A 16025-nucleotide genomic window follows, 5' to 3' on the forward strand; every position below is an offset into this window, starting at 1 on the left:
TTGCTTCCTCAGGACCTTGCTGATGCTCCTAACAAAGTCAGATTTTCCCTGTAGAGTATGACGCTTACATGCATCTCTCCCTTAATGGAATTTTATGTGGATCTGTCACGGATTGGTATGTGTCTTCTCTGCTCCAGGAGAGCAAATTCTATGTCTCCTGCTCCCTTGGAGCCCAGTGATTCATGCAGTAGGTGCTGAGTTCATGTGGGTTGGCTCATTGAGTGAATAATTGGATGAATGAATGATAGTCCCACGTAGAAAGTAGTGGAGTCCAGACTTTGCCTGACACCTTTGCCATGCAAGCCCACCTTCTCTCCACTATGCCATGTCTTTGTCTCCCGTCTGAATGCCCGTCAGGGCAATGACATCCATTCACACAAAGGTATCTCTGACTATCAGGGGATCCTTTCCTGGGGGCAGGTTGTGCTGGACACAGGGAGGAGAGAGAAAAGCGGTCATTTAAGGGCCTGAAGACTGTGGGAAGAGCTGGCCATTTGGGCAGCGGTCCCCAGGGCACACCTGACCTTGTCATTGCCTCAGGCCTGCTCTGCTTATCTCCCCAGAGTCAGGCAGCTGGAGCAAAATGAAGGAGGAAGTCTGAAGCTCATCTTCAGTTCTGGAACCTTCTTTTCCTCTGTGAGAGGCATCTATTGTGGGGAAGCTCAGGCTCTCCTGAGTTCATATCCACTTGGCCTGGCTCTCTCCTGACCTTAGGTTAGACTTACTCCTACACCACCATAGCCTCAAGGGCAGGAACTGGTTTTGCTGTATTTGGAAGCCCCAGTTTTTACTTCTATCAAGTGGGGAGTAACTTGGCTCCCCTGGGCAGCCCAGTGAGAGGTTGCCAGTAAAATCGCTCGGTGGTGGGCACGTGGCTGGGGCCTGACCCATTTTCATGTCCGAATCCCCTAGCATGGGGTGCATGTAGTAGGTGCTTGCTGAGTGTTTGCTGAGCGAGAAGTTCGTTTGCATGGAGCTCAGGAGGAGTGTGTGGCCCGGATCTTTGTTTTCAAAAACAGGAGCAGGGACAGAGTTTGCTACCTTTTTGTGATGTTACAGACTTTGAAGCCAAGTGGCTTATTTTAAGAATGAGTTTGGGATTAGGGGTTAAAGCTTTTTAGTTTTCTTTTTTTGAATGTAAGCATTTTCAGGACTATATTCATGATTCTTCCCCCCCCCCCCCACCTCTGGTATAAGATGTGAATGAATGCCAGAGTTTTTTCTTTTCCTTTTTTCTTCTCTTCTCTTTTTTTTCTTTTTCCACTTTTATTGGGATTTGATTACAGTCCTGAGAATTCTCTGGGAGAACAGCTTCTGCTTTCAATAATAAACGGAGACAGGGAAATAGTGCACTGTCAGATTGTGAGGCGTGGGGGTCCGTTAGAGTCACTGGCGGGAAGAGCCGAGGGTTCACCTCCTCCTCACCTGCGGGTTTCTTCCCCCCGGGGGAGTAGACTTGGTCTCACTTGGTCCCTTGGTCAGACTTGGTCACTGAAGTTGGATTCCTCTTTTCTTTCTTCTGCCCCCGCGGCGGTTCTCTGTTTCTCTACCCCGAGCACCCTTTAATCAGATCCACTCCCCTGAGGCAGCAGAGATGGTCCAGTGTGGTGTGACTGGAGGCTGCGTTCACATCCTCTCTCCGCGACAGCAGCCCTGTGTAATGTACGTCTTAGGTCCAGAGGTCAGCCGAGCGGACCGAGGTTCAGAGAGCTCTCATGACCCAGCCTGAGGCACGTGGCTTCAAGGTAGCGTCCGATGCACATCCAGGCCTTTCTCCTTATTTAAGACCGTGCCTCTTCCTCTTTCATTTTTGCTTTTTCTTTTCAAGCAAAATTGAGTGTCTGATGTGCTCTAGGCACAGCACACTGGGTGGTTTTAAAGATTCAAATTCCTTTGTGGTTCCCACTCCCTACCTGCAAGATGAATCTGTCCCTTTCTTGTCTCCATCTCATTCTGGATATCAAAGCGGGGTTTTTTGGGTTTTGTTTTTTGTGTTTTGCTTTTTGCAGCATACTAATCACTTCATCTTAATCTCAGAAAGGGCTCTTTGGGAAACTTGGAATGTAGGTAGAGAAGGCAGTTTCCCAGAAGCAGAACACTTATTCAGGGGGTGTGCAAAGCTGGTGCCTTTAGAAGAGGGGAGTGCAGTGTTGGAAGTATCTCAGAAAATGTTAGATCAGAGAGTGTTCGGCGGGCTTCCCTGCTGTAGCTTTTCCCACAACGGTGCCTCCTAGCTCTCCAAAGGGAGTAGATCTAGCATGTGTTACATGCATTGTTTCCCAAGATCATTTCCCCAAGGAGCATCTTTTCTGAACTTTCTTTAAATGTTTGTTTATTTTTGAGAGAGAGGGGAGGAGCAGGCGAGACAGAGAATTCAAAGCAGGCTCCAGGCCCGGAGCTGTCAGCACAGAGCCCGACGCGGGGCTCAAACTCATGAGATGTGAGATCATGACCTGAGACGACATCAGGCGCTTAACCGACTGAGCCACCCAGGCATCCGGAGGAGCGTCTTTTCTAACATGTTTTTGGAAGAAGGCATTTGGGAACGTTAGGGCCCAGTTACACACCATTTTCATTACCTGTGCACTAGCTGGCGAAGGGATCAGGGAAGCCTGGTTCGTCTCATGGGCCTGTCTGGACGTGCAGTCTGCAGGGGCTGGAGGGGAGGAGGCGATGCTGTGTAGCTGTGGGGTGCGGCGAGCCTCTCCACGGCCCGCCAGCCTTTCAGTCCTGGCTCTGACTGGCTTTCCACTCACCCCAGCTGGCCGGGGTCTTGGGGTGAGCAGCGCTGTACCCCGGCACTTGGGGCCTCTTGCACAGGCAGTCTCAAGGAGCTGGCGGTTCTCATTCTTTCTCAGATTACCTTCTCTCTCATGTTCTGTCTGGCTGATTGTTATTTCTCTGTTTCTTCTTCCGCCCCATTGCACTTCTCTCTCTCTGTTCTGTGTCTTCCTTTCTTCCTGCCTCTCTTTCTCTCTGCTCCTTTCTTTCTCCCTCTGCCTGTCTTTATCTCTGACTCTCTCTGACAACCCCACTCTCTCCCTGCCACTTCCTGTGTGGGCCTTGGTCTCTGTCTGCCTGTCTGTCTCTTGCTCATGCCTGAACCCTTCTCTGCAGCCAGCTCACTCTGTCTCTCCCCTCCCCACTCCTTCCCATTTTCTCTACCTCAGTGAGCGTTCACATTGCCGGGTGACACGAAAATGCCCACTGTGCATTGCAGCTTCCTTGACAAACTGACATCCTTTCCATTTCTTCCTTGTTGTCCGACTTGTGTGTTTTGCACATGGCCCCTGTGCAGTGGTGTACCTTGGGACCAAGTTCCCCAAAAGCCTTTGCAGACTCTCCCCTCCTGCCTGCTCCAACATTGTTCCCCTCTCTTGTGCTGAACTTCATTTCCCATGCAGACCGGTAGCTTCCCTGAGACGGGTCTTTGTTCATCGCCCTCTCCGTGGGATGGCACATGGAGTCACTCCCAGAACATAGGATGTATAAATCTGACTGCATACCTGTAGTATCTGTGGTGACACTCTGTTGACCACCATACTTGGTTAAACATTAAGGTACCTTCCTGGATCCTGCTGGATAACACTCTTGCTGTTGATCCTTGCTCTAAGCTGCTTGGCGTTTCCACAGGACACCCTCCCTCTAGTGTGGAAATGACTGAGCCTGGTGGGAGAGAAAGACAAGTAATTTAAAATTCAAGGTTGGGATCGGTGCGGGGGGAAAAAACTCATCCCGAGTTTTTTAATATGGCTCACTTGGAAATGAAATGCTTCCTGGCACTTGGTTGGTATCATTAAAACTTTCAGAGGGATTGATTTCATTTGTGGGCTGATACTATTTAAGTACAGAAGCTTAATAAGAAATCTATTTTTGGGGCACCTGGGTGGCTCAGTTGGTAAACCATCCGACTTTGGCTCAGGTCATGATCCCACAGCTTGTGAGTTTGAGCCCCACGTCGGGCTCTGTGCTGAAAGCTCGGAGCCTGGAGCCTGCTTCTGATTCTGTGTCCCTCTCTCACTCTGCCCCTCCCCCACTTGTGCTCTAAGAATAAATGAAACATTAAAAAAATTTTTTTAAATAAATATATTTTTCAGCTGGGTGGCACTTGCAGAATATCTAATGATCAGGTACCAAATTGTCTGCTGCCCCACAGTTATTTTTCAAAGTGCCATTTAAGAGACGCTGCTAAAACTATGTTGCACATAAAGGCTTAGCTTAGAAATGTTAGTTTTTGACCCAAAATCCTCCAGAAAGGTTCCGGCAGAACCCACTTTAGACCTCTCTGTGTTCCAGAATAAAAACCCGTCTTTCAGCCCAACATCTTTTTCTGTCCATGGGCAAATACCCCGAGTGATCACAGGCTCCTTGCCATCCAAGCAAAGAGTTGTTCAAATCTCCAGTCTCTTCCCACATGTGCCTGGGTTAAACTCTTGCCCCTGGTTTATGCCTGGCTTGTTCACCATCATGGGTAGTTGGGTTCCATGGGAGAGCCCGAGGCACTACAGTTTGGGGTTCAGGTGGGCAGTGCCTGGCTACCCAGGGTTTATGGGTGTGGAACTTTGAAAATACATTTTCTTGAAGATCAGGGTTTTGTGTCTGTTAGCAAATGCAGCATCTGCAAGCTTTGCCCCAAAGCGGGTCTCCTTTGGATGCAACCAGGAAACACTGGCAAGGTACAGAAGGGTCCAGATTTAGAAACCTCGTGCTCCATAATGATTTCAGCTGTGAATTGAGAGAGGCATTTGCTGCCCTGGCTTAGGCTATGTGTTGGTCACTCATGTTATTTGTGGCTGTCTTACATAGAGCATGGGCCCACTGCAGGGATGTGGCAGACATGGGAGATACAGGCTCTGCCTTTGAGGACGTCAGTCTTTTCTGTGACTTGCATGTTTCTGGTTAGACAGCGTTGTGACTTGGCTTGGAAACAGAGGTCTACACGGACAGAGGTCTAAATCTGGCACCTTTCCTGCCACGGATGCCGAAGAAACAGAAGCCATGATTACAAGGCGGCTTTTGGCCCCCCACGTTACCTATTCTCCCTTCCCCAGCACAGCTTTGCCAGTGGCTCATTCGAATTTGCGGCCCGCAGCCCCACCCGCAGAATCGGCAGTCAAGATGTGCCTTTGCTCACAGGCACGATGCCCCCATTTTATTTACTACCAAGTCCTTCCTGAAATAAGCCTATTCTTCCTTGTTTGTTTCCATCTGACCCGGAAGTTCCCACTGGGATGAAGCAGAGTCCCGCCCTCAAGACACACACGCGTGATTGGCACCAGCAAGGCCCACTCTTACTTAGCTAATGAGGTAGCTGTGACCTCACTCTGCCTTCTGCACAAGCTGCTCCCAGACTCCACTCCTGCCTCCCACAAAAAGACCCTGTGTTGCTTGGCTCCCCACCATTGTGTATTTTATTGGCATGTAAATTTCTCAGTAGGATGTCTTAGCATGGAAAAGGAGTGCCCTTGATTGGCCACCCAGTGGGACTCCCCTGTGGGTTTGTCTGGGCAAGTACCTCTGTCCCACATGGCTGGAATGAAGCACTGTCCTTGGCTCATTTTTGTAGCCCTCCCCATCCTGTTCTAGTCTGTCCCCACCATGCCTTAGAAATGTTTTTGACCAAGACATTAAACCCTAATGTAATTTATTTCATTTCTTCTAAATTAACACCATATTTTTGAGGATACATAAACACATGATTTTACTTGTACAAAACCTCTAACTGGATATATTAATGTATTTATTCCTTAATTTAATAAACTTTTCTATGTGATAAGAGTTCCCTTCCCTACCAATTGCATGTGACATTCTCCATTTTTATTTTTTAGGTTCCTTCCTAATTTTTATAATCTTTTTTTTTTTTTTAATAAAGGCCCGTTGGTACTTCCTCTTCGCCTGGCCTGTCATAAATTCAGGGCTGCTGTGTTGGGCAGGGAACAGTCTGAACTGAGTGGCATCTGGGCACCAAAACGATCTTCCAGTTTCCTGTGAAAGCTTTCCCCATATTCTTGAAGTAGATTTATGTAATCTCTCAGTAAAAACAAATGCTGTTTTTGCTCTGTACTTCTTACAAGTTGAGTCTCTGGCTAGTTGAGGCTTGGTTTGTGGGATCCTGAGTAGATTATGCCTCGGTATGTTGCTGTCCATCTTTGAGGAGATTATGTGATTGGATTGGAACAGATGCTTCTTGGTAAAGGAATCCCTGATGAATTTGCAAAAAGCCAAGCCATTGGCTCCCTTGATCTGTTCTTTTGGAAATGACCTCTTCTTGATGTACAGGCGCCATCTTGGAATTGCCTATGGGGTTCTTGAGTGTCCCCCCCCCTTGCTTGTGGGGACTGCAGAGATGCTACGTGTATTTTTGAGGAGAATGATTTTATTGACCGGGATTCAAGTGGTTTTCTCCCAGATACTCAAGGGGCTGGTCTACACCAAAATGGGGGGTTGTGGTTTGAGTGGTGTTTCCAGTGGGGCATTTGCAATATGACTGAACCAACGTTTCTGATAAAGTTGGAAAAACCTCAGGTCCCCTTAGGTTTTTATTTCTTTGCTGGGAACGTGGCTTTCTGCTTGCTGTCCTGGAGTCTCCCTGCCTGTGGCAGTATGCGGGTGTGTACACCTCAAATGGGAATCACCTCCCTCCTGTTACCGGAAGGTCCACGGCCATCTGTTGCTCCCAACACCTTGATACGGTGCTGATATCTTTTTAGCTTTGTTGTAAAAAGAATCTGGCAGCTGCTGAAGCAGCACCTGACTCTCATCTTGTCCTTCACCTCTTACTATTGGCCCTTGGGTCACAGAGCTCTGCCCCTTCCATTTGCTCTTCATTCTGTGTGCAGGGCCTTGCTTCTCTGCCTTCTGAATTTCGGAAGACCTACTGACGTTTTTTTTCTACGTTACATAAACAAGAGTATGTTTTTGAAAGAAATTAAGTAATACATATATATATTGGATAGAATACAAAATACAAGTGTCCCTCTCCCAGAGATCTTTCCTGTGAAGAGATTTGGTATCTATCCTTCCAGATACACGTACGCATTTACACAAAGACACATGTATGCACCTATACTTGACTACTTTTAACAGCTGATTGGAACTGGCTTTCTCCACTCATGAGCATGAGTTGGCATCTCTTTCCTTCCCTGTCTTCCAAATCTTTTCAGTCCTTCAGAGACCAACTCGTTCTCAAGCCCTTTTTGGCCTGTAGGTACTGAGTGGTTTGTGTTTTTAACTTTCTCTGAATTCTTGTAGTCCTTTTTTCTCCCCTGGGCCACCCCTTTTGTCTAGTTTTCTTACGCCCTCCTTTGTTCATTGGTTTGTTCTGTTGACCCACACCCAGTTCAGTTCTTCTGCCGCTGGACAGAGGTTAGTTGTACAGTGGAGGGAACCCAGAGATATGTTCACATGTAATTGTAGTAGAGTATGGTTGTGTGTGACAGTTGGTTGGCTCTTGAGACATGATTGTTGAATGAATGAATACACGAGAAAGAGTTCTGTAGAAGTAGGTGTAATGGTGGCACAGGGGTGGGTCAGTTAACTGAGACTGACTGGGAAGGCTTCAAAGAGGACATGTTTGTCTTGGGTTTTGAAGGATGAGTAGAAATTGGTCAGGAGGATGGGCCTGTTAGAAGGAACAGTGGTGTAAGTCAACACAGTTTGTTTATATTATCCGCTGCTTTGGAGGGAGTATCTTTGTGCTTCTGCATCAGATAATGAAGTCCTTAAAAATGGGAGAGGCATTTATGCTCTTACCTATAGCCGCAGATTACATTTATTGAGCACTTACTATATACCAAATTCTTTACCAAGTATTTTATGTGCAGCAGCAAGCCCGTGGAGGAAGTGCTCTCCTGTCCATTTTAGGGATGAGAAAATGAAGGCACACGTAAAATAGATACTGTCCCCAGGTCCTTGTGATGAGTAAGGGATTGAGCTGGTAAGTATCCCCTTTTTTCAGTCTTCATGTGCTCATCTTTAAACAGGACTGTTGGGGGGCAAGGGAGTGCCTGGGTGGCTCAGTTGGTTAAGCGTCCAACTTCGGCTCAGGTTGTGATCTCACAGTTTGTGGGTTTGAGCCCCGCGTCGGGCTCTGTGCTGACAGCTCCAAGCCTGGAGCCTATTTCAGATTCTGTGTCGCCCTCTCTCTCTGTCCCTCCCCCACTCATGCTCTGTCTCTCTCTCTCTCAAAATAAATAAACTAAAAAACCAAAACTTAAACATGTCTGGGGGTGCCTACCAGAGAGAGTTGTATGAGGTTTGAGTTAAATGAGATAATGCTTCTAAATCATGCACAGCAAGGGGTCAGATACCACCTACTCATAATCCTGAATAAAATACCACCCCCGTGCTTTATGTTCCTACATAGCACTTACCCCTCCTTGGTGTAGAGTTGTTTATTTGCCATCTCCCCCTTCATCATGTTATACTTGACTGTGTCCCTAGTGCCAGGTAGAGACTTTTAACTATTTGCTGAATGAATGAATACTAGTTTCTGCTCGTCACTGTAGCATCTGAAGTACGGATGCCCAGAAAATACTCGGTGAATCTGATTGAAGGTAAACATTTTATGCCAGTTCTATACGCCAGCAAGGGACCATGGATTTATGTGTCCAGATGATCAACATTGCTGTTTTATTTGTTTGTTTGTTTGTGGTCATGTGTGAGGAGCTATCCTATGTCTCCCGCCCCTGATTTTCCTGATGTCTCGATTTAAACGGTTTCCAGTTTGAATATGCAATTATGCATCAGTCACAGCGATAACTTGTGCTTTCCCTGGTGGCTTGTCAGAACAAGTTAGAGCTTAACTGGAGAAACAACTCTTGGGAGAGCAAGGGCTGTCTGGAGAAGACGTGTCCCCTCTGCCCCCGGCCCGCATCTGGAACATCGCTTCTCCACCCAGATGCCGGCCCCAGTCTTGCCCCTCCCCCAGATTCAGTGTGGATGGTGCCTTGTTAGTGCCCTCTGTGAGTCAGTGGCTGACCGGGGCACCGGTGATGCAGAGAACAGGTCCCAGACTGTCCCCTGGACCCTCAGTCTGCATTGTGGAGGAGAGCCCCACGTGAGCTGAGCTCTGCCCCTAGCCTGGGGTGTGTCTATTGCTCCGCATCTTGGTGTTCTGAGAGGACACACCAGGGAGGAATGCCTTGTCCTCAGATCCGCACTCCCCAAGGTGCGAGGCATGTGGTCCTGCTGTTAGGTGGGATCATTTCAGGTGGCTCACTAGCCCAGTGTTAACCAACATGGGCCCTGCAGGGGAAGGGAGTGGTTTTCTTTGCAGGGGGCTTTCAGCAGTGCTGGCGTCTTAATCGCTTCTGTGACTCCCTGACACAGTGAACGAGGGCCTCAGGGTCAGGGTGCTGGCCGGCCATGACGTCTGGAAGTCTAGATGCTGCGGCGCAACCCCAGGTCATCTGGCCGTGTGTCTCTGGAGCACGGCCAGGACATCCCTTGTTGACTCGGGTGATCCTAAGGCAGATAGGGTTCAGAACCACTGACACTTCAAATTTCAGAAAGTTGCGGGCGTCTGGGTGGCTCAGTCAGTTAAGCGGCCGACTTCGGCTCAGGTCATGATCTCACGGTCTATGAGTTCGAGCCCCGCGTCAGTCTCTGTGCTGACAGCTCAGAGCCTGGAGCCATTTTCAGATTCTGTGTCTCCCTCTCTCGGACCCTCCCCCGTTCATGCTCTGTCTCTCTCTGTCTCAAAAATAATAAACGTTAAAAAAAAAAATAAAAAAAACAAACTTCAGAAAGTTGCATTCATTAGCTTTGGCTCTCTCTCTATAGCAAGTAACATTGGTCTGCTCTTTGCTAGAGTGATTCCATTTTTCAGTAGACTTTGTAAGAAAAAGGTAGGCAGGACTCTGCTTCTTGTGGCCTGCAAGACCCAGAGCCTTAATACCTCTTGGGCTATGGGCTGGAGACTGCCCTCCTTTCTCCCTACCCAGGTACATTGTGGCCATTTGCCTCATCGAAGTGAGCAAGCCAAGAACGTATAAGATGCTAGCAAGACGGAGGTGAGCTGTAACCAAACCTCCAAAGTGGCACCCTATCACTTCTGCCCTCCCTCTTCGTTAGAAGCCAGTCACCGGGGCCCCCATACTCAGGGAAAGGGGACCACACGGGGCAGGAAGGTTACGAGATGGGAGCCACCAGGATGCATCTGGGGAGGCTGCTTTGCACAGGAAGCTTGCTGAACACACCTGCTCCTTAATGTCCCCATCACCTTCAGGGGCGCCCCTGGGGGAGAGTTCTGGCAGGTCCCGAAGCCAGGAGATGGGCTGCTTCGAAGCCATCACAGGTGTATTTTGTGGGCAAAGAGGATTTTGGAACTGGTTTTACTTCACTCTTTGGTCAAGAGGCATCTGGGCCAAAATGACTGCTTCTCTTTAGTTGATTGTGTAGATATAAGTGATTATGTAGAAATGGACAACGTAGAGCTCCCATGGCAGGACTTTGTGCGCAGAGCCTCCCCACTCCAGTCCAGAAGTGCTGTTTCTGTCTTTATCTCATCCCTACCCCTTTCTTGCTTTATTTTTTTTTATTTTTTTTTAACGTTTGTTTATTTTTGAGACAGAGAGAGACAGAACATGAATGGGGGGAGGGTCAGAGAGAGAGGGAGACACAGAATCGGAAGCAGACTCCAGGCTCCGAGCTGTCAGCACAGAGCCCGACGCGGGGCTCGAACTCGTGAACCACACGATCATGACCTGAGCTGAAGTCGGACACTTAACCGACTGAGCCACCCAGGCGCCCCTTGCTTGCTTTATTCTACCCCACCGCAGATACTCTCGCGTGCCTGAAACTTCACGTGTCTTGGGGTTTGGAGAACGTGGTATCTGGAGTTGTGTTCTGTTCAGGGTGGTCTGTGGATTTTTGAAGCACAGAGGTGACCACAGCACCTCCATCCAGGTGCCTGGGGATTCCAACCAGGAACAAGCAGGCAAGGCTGGCATTGAAAGCCCCCAGCTGGCTGGCATGCAGCAGAATCACAACTCACAGCCTGAGGAACAGTGGCCACAGCTTCCTGTGTTCCGCAAGCCTCTCTGCCTCAGTAACAGCATGGTTTTGGACAAGGCGTGTTACCTCTTTGAGCCCCACTTTTCCCATCTATAAAATGGGGTGTAGGGCTTTAGTCAGAGGAGGCTGGGTTATTTTGTAGTACCAAACAGCTCCAAAAAGTCAGTACAGAAAACACACAGGTTTCCGTCTCAGTCACATTCCCCATCCTCACTGTTGGCTGGGCTTCTACATCATCACCGTCTTCACACCCAGATCCAGACCACAGAGAGGAAAGAGCCTGGCCAAGCACTCACACTGTCTCAAAGCTTACACCCAGCTAGGGCACACATCACTTCTCTCTTCACTGGCAAAGCACGTCCTACTGAAGCATCTCAGTGCAAGTGGGAGGGGAAGTACAGCCTTGCCAGCATCTGGAAAGAGCGTCGTGGGTAGCCTTGGTGACTTTCACAGGGGGCACTTCTCAGAGTGGTGGTGAGGATTCCAGCAGAGGACCTGTGCAGAGCTGTAGAGCCTGACATTTAGTTACCACTGGTGAGCAGTGATGCTGTGGTCATGGCTGTGGTAATGACGCTGAGCAGACAGGTCAAGCTTATCTAGGGGCCCCCGGTTTGATAATCCTTTGTCTTTGTGATCTTTTCCTCCAGTGCCTGTGTCATGAGGTTCTCGGGTTCCTGAGTTCCGAGTACTGTGCTTTGAACTGGGGAGCAGAGGTAAGACTGACCTGGTCTGTATCTTCAGATCGCTCATAGTCTCTCCTTGGCAGCAGGAAATGGAGGGATTTCCTTTGGGTTTTCATTGTCAGGGTTTGACCTTCGTAGAGAACTGTATAGAGTAAGACAAATGCTGGAGCTGGGAGGGGCCATTGTTTCTGTACTGGTTAGGATGCTTTCAGGGACAGAAGCACAGAACTGAAGCCAAAGCAGGTTCAGCAAAGCAAGGAATTTGTTTTGCTGGATAACTGAAAAGTTTAGCACTCGGTGAGCAGTGGCGCCAGACTGCTCCCCCACTCCAGTCCTCATCAAGAGGAAAAATACAACTCTCTGTCCAACAGACAGTTGGGCTGTCCCCCAAATTCCCAACATTCTCTCCAATCAAACCAACTTAGTCATGGGCCAGTTTTGAACCACTCCCAAGGACCATATGGACAGGATGTGCTGTTTGACCTAAGGGATTTAGTGCCTATCCTGGGGTCAAGGCATAGGGTTTTTTCCACATAGATCTCTTATCAGGTGATTCCCCTTGCCCCTCCCTTTCCTTGGGGGAAAAACAAGCTCAGAGAAGCTTAGTGACTTGCCTGCTGCTACTCAGCACGTGAGAAACAGAGCAGGAGCCGGCTGTGGGTCTGGGACTGTGCACTCCTGCTGCTTTGCCTTGGTTCCAGAAACATCTTCTCAAAAAGGTGCCCATTTCAAAGGGTTGGAGAAACCTCCCACGCTGGGAGACGTGAATATACAAGGGATGTTAAATGACACCGTGCTTCGCGTCTTTAATTAGCTAAACTTCATTATTTATTGCTTATTGGTAACAGATTGAAAATCAGGCAGATTTCTCCCTGGCAGGACTGTGTGTCTTAGGTCTGATCTCTCTGGGTGACAGTTTGGGGCTCTAACTGAAGGTTTCGGTGATTGGCTTCCTGTCATCAGTGCCAGTGAGTGGGCGCTGCCCGGTGGTGATGAGACCACTGTCCAGCTGGTTGTGGGAGGCACTGATTTGGGAGAAGTGGAGCAGTTAACCTTCATGGGTGAGTATTTCCAGAAGGTGCTGTTTTGGCGTTATTGCCCGTCTCCAGTGTTGAGCATCACAGTGCAAGTTGTCTAAGAGGCACATTTTGCAATGTGCCATTTTAGTGTTTGAGGACAGAGAGCTCAGCTCCAAGAAGTCTTGTTTTATTTCTTCTCTCAGTGCCATAATCTTGGAGTCCTGCAGACTGGATCTCCTAAGGCTAATCACCTGCATGAACTGCTCTGTGGAATTTATTTGCCCTCCCACCCATCTGGCCTTTCCAAGAGCTGATAGCACCGTGGGACAGGTCAGGTGAGTGAACTTAGGAAACGATTTGCCCCCTATAGTCACCATGTTCCTCAGGGAAGAACACGTCTTCCAGCGGGCCCCTACCCCCAGTCTTTGGAAATGACCATCCCTACCCGTAAGTGATGCCGTGACCCTTCTTTACTCGTTCATTGAGATACTTGCCAAGTGCCTCCTGTGTGTCAGGCACTGGGATATGACACACCAGTATGGAATTTCTTTCACTTAGTGTATGGTAAGCCCAGTGGGGAAGTAGTAGCTGCCTGCTTTACCGCTGGGAAGGGCAGGGCTGGGGCCACTGGGGGCTTTGGGCATGCTCTTTGGAGACCATGTCCTATCCTCGTGTGGGTTCTGGGCCCTGTGCTTCCTGCTTCCTCTCCCAAGAACGCTGCACCCTAAGCAAGTCGGGTCACCTCTCAGAGTCCACATCCCCATCTGTGCATAAAATGATGCCTAACAGGGCCTGGCATGGAACAAGAGGGGAGTAAGTGTAACAAATGATCGCAGGTCTGGTGGTTTTACAACAGCACAGTACAAATTTATTGTCTCACAGCCATGGAGGCCAGAAGCCTGAAATCAAGTGTGGGCAGCACCAGGGTCTGGCTCCATTTAGAGGCTCCAGGGGAGGATCCTTCCTTGAGGTCTCTGGTGGCTGCCAGCCACCCAGCTGGCTGTCCCGTCCATGACCCCCTCTCCTCCTGCCCTGTGCCCTTCGACCCACAGCCGCCAGAGGGCTGTCCAGTCGAGCAGCTGTGGTGAGGACACTAAGGTTGGGGTTCCTGGTAAAACGCCACTCAGGAGGAGGGGGTCTGCCTTAAAACAAATGGAAGCCTTTAAACTACAAGGAACAGAAAATCCACTGGTATGTTTGTAGCCTGGGATAAATCATTCTCAAAAGTGTGGCAAATGCAGATGCCAGCTCAGCGTAAATAAGGAAAGAGATGAAGGATGAGAAAGAAAATAAAAGGCCTTTATTCCAGAAGAGAGGACAGGGCAAAGAAGAGGGAGCAGCCAAGTTTCTGTTCTGACAGAGAGCGACTGAGTTCAGTCCTCGTGTCTCTGGCACCTTGGGGAAAGTGGGCCATGCCAATTCTCTCTGCTCCTCGTGACGGGGCTGACAGGCTCAAGAAAATGCAGGGGCCTGGGAGAAAGCCGACAGTTTGCTGTCATGTCCCGACCTCCGTAGTGGGGCTGGCACCCTCTATTTGGAGTGGCTGGTGAGCGGGCCCCGAGGTGCCCTGGAGAGACAAGGAGATGAGGTGCGTTCTACAAAGTGGAAAATGGGTTCTGATCAAACGTGAGCCCGTGGGAAAGACTGTGAAGTTCTGAGCAACCTGCATCTGCCTTCCTGTTGGTGTCCTAGTGTGGGGAGGTGGGAGGGCGGCATGGGACAGGAGGTTGAGGGGTGGCACTTACTGAGTGCTTACTACTAAGGCAGAGTGGGTACCGCGCTGGGCGGCTTGCAGACATGACGAGGTGGTGAGTGCTGGTTCCATTTTGCAGACCAGGAAACCAAGGCACAGGGATTCTTAGGAAGTGGCGAGACCCAGGTCTGCCTAACCTTAAGACGTCAGATGTCGTGTCTTTCCTCAAGGACCTCCGCAGCCAAAACTAATCAGTACAGAGCTTCCAGAGAAGCAGACCCCTCTGCCCCTGCCCCAGGTGCCTGAAGTGGCGTCCAGGGTACGGCTTTCTTATTTGTAAGCAGAAATGAAACCCCTGGGAGGAGACATTCCAGAGCCATTTCACTTTTACTTGAACATGAGCAGTGCCTGCTCATGTGCAGATGCGATCACTGCGCTTGTGACAGTAAAAATACCAACCGTGTCATTAGCGGCAACCCTCCTGGGCATGCCCACGCTCTAATGACTTGAGCGTCTTCCCTGCTCTTTACAAGAAGCCGCCTTTCTGAGGCGCTCAGTCTTACGGCTTCTTTCCTTCAGAGATGAGCCTGGATTCTTGTTTGGGACCCACATTGCTTGGTGCAGAAGCAGCAGCAAAGAACGAGGCCTGGGATTCAGCCAAACCTGGCTTTGAATTCTTGCTGTATCCGTGAGCACAACACTCAGCCTCTCGAGCCTCTGGCAGGACGGGGGACACCTCCTACTGAGAGCCTGCTCTGGGCATTTTGTGGATAAAAGCCAACAAGTGACTGCATCTTTAAATGCCATTTATCGTCATCAGTCCTTTCCAGAATGACCTGGGGCCTCCTTTCCTTCACTGGCCTCCAAAAGTCATTTCACTGGGCTGTGGAAATCAAACAGTGGTTCCTCCCCACCAAGAAGAGTTGAATGTTGCCCTGAAATTACCAATAATTTTTCTCCGGCTGTCCGTCATTGAGCGGAGCAGGAGTTGGCCAAGTTTCTCTGTCAACGCCCAGATAGTATGGGTTTTAGGAAGGTGGTCCACACTGTTTCTGTCACCATTACTCGACTTTGTGGATGTCATGTGAAGGCCGCCGTAGATGGTAAGTGTTGTACAAGCATCCCTGTGTCCAGAGAGAATTTATTTACCAAAGCAGGCTGGGATTGGCGCACGGGCCATGGTCTGCAGATTCCTGCTCTGTCGAATGGGGAGGTTCTGGGTCTCAGGCTGGAATTGGCAGCATGAATGCTCCACGGTCTCTGCCCTGGAGGGTCGCCCCAGTGACATACCTACACAGTCAGGGGGCGGGGAAGCGGTGGGGGAGTGGGGAGTGTGCTGTTTGCAAGGAGACAGCTTCCGAGGTGATAGGCGTGGCAGGAACCTTCTGTTGTCCCTGTAGTCTGATGTCTCCAGCAGGTTCACCCAGATGTACCCTCATCCGCTGCTGGGTGATACGGAACTGCTCAGATCTGTCGCTCTCACAGCCACAATACCTGTTACTGCTCTTGAGTGCTGCTTAGTGGTCCCAGCTGGGCTCCAAGTGACCCTTGCAGTTGTGTCTGCATCTACATGTACTTGGGGAAGTCCTGCATGCGCTCTCCACTTACAATTCT

General features: G+C 49.5%; 2 protein-coding genes across 10 annotated transcripts in view; one reads left to right on the top strand and one right to left on the bottom strand.

Moving 5' to 3' along the window:
- Positions 1-16025, bottom strand: part of LOC147583540 (uncharacterized) — a 384087-nt gene that overhangs the window by 324026 nt on the left and 44036 nt on the right. The window lies entirely within an intron of this gene.
- Positions 1-16025, top strand: part of LOC147583544 (uncharacterized) — a 192463-nt gene that overhangs the window by 172208 nt on the left and 4230 nt on the right. For 5 of the 8 annotated variants that reach the window (XR_015241910.1, XR_015241914.1, XR_015241906.1 and 2 more), the window contains exons 5-6: positions 11664-11729; positions 12922-13053. Coding sequence is in view for 1 of the 8 variants with exons in the window: in XM_086681094.1 (XP_086537220.1) it covers positions 12922-13053; positions 13771-13909; positions 14642-14662 (292 nt within the window). In the remaining 7 variants the exon portion in view is untranslated. Of the gene's footprint in view, positions 1-11663; positions 11730-11749; positions 12419-12593; positions 12761-12921; positions 13054-13770; positions 13910-14641; positions 15515-16025 lie in introns of those variants that run through there. The other 3 variants (XM_086681094.1, XR_015241916.1, XR_015241915.1) reach the window with 3 other exon arrangements.

This window comes from Puma concolor, chromosome A2 (assembly GCF_028749965.1).
Source record: "Puma concolor isolate L17-30 chromosome A2, mPumCon1.1.hap2, whole genome shotgun sequence".
Classification (NCBI taxonomy): domain Eukaryota; kingdom Metazoa; phylum Chordata; class Mammalia; order Carnivora; family Felidae; genus Puma; species Puma concolor.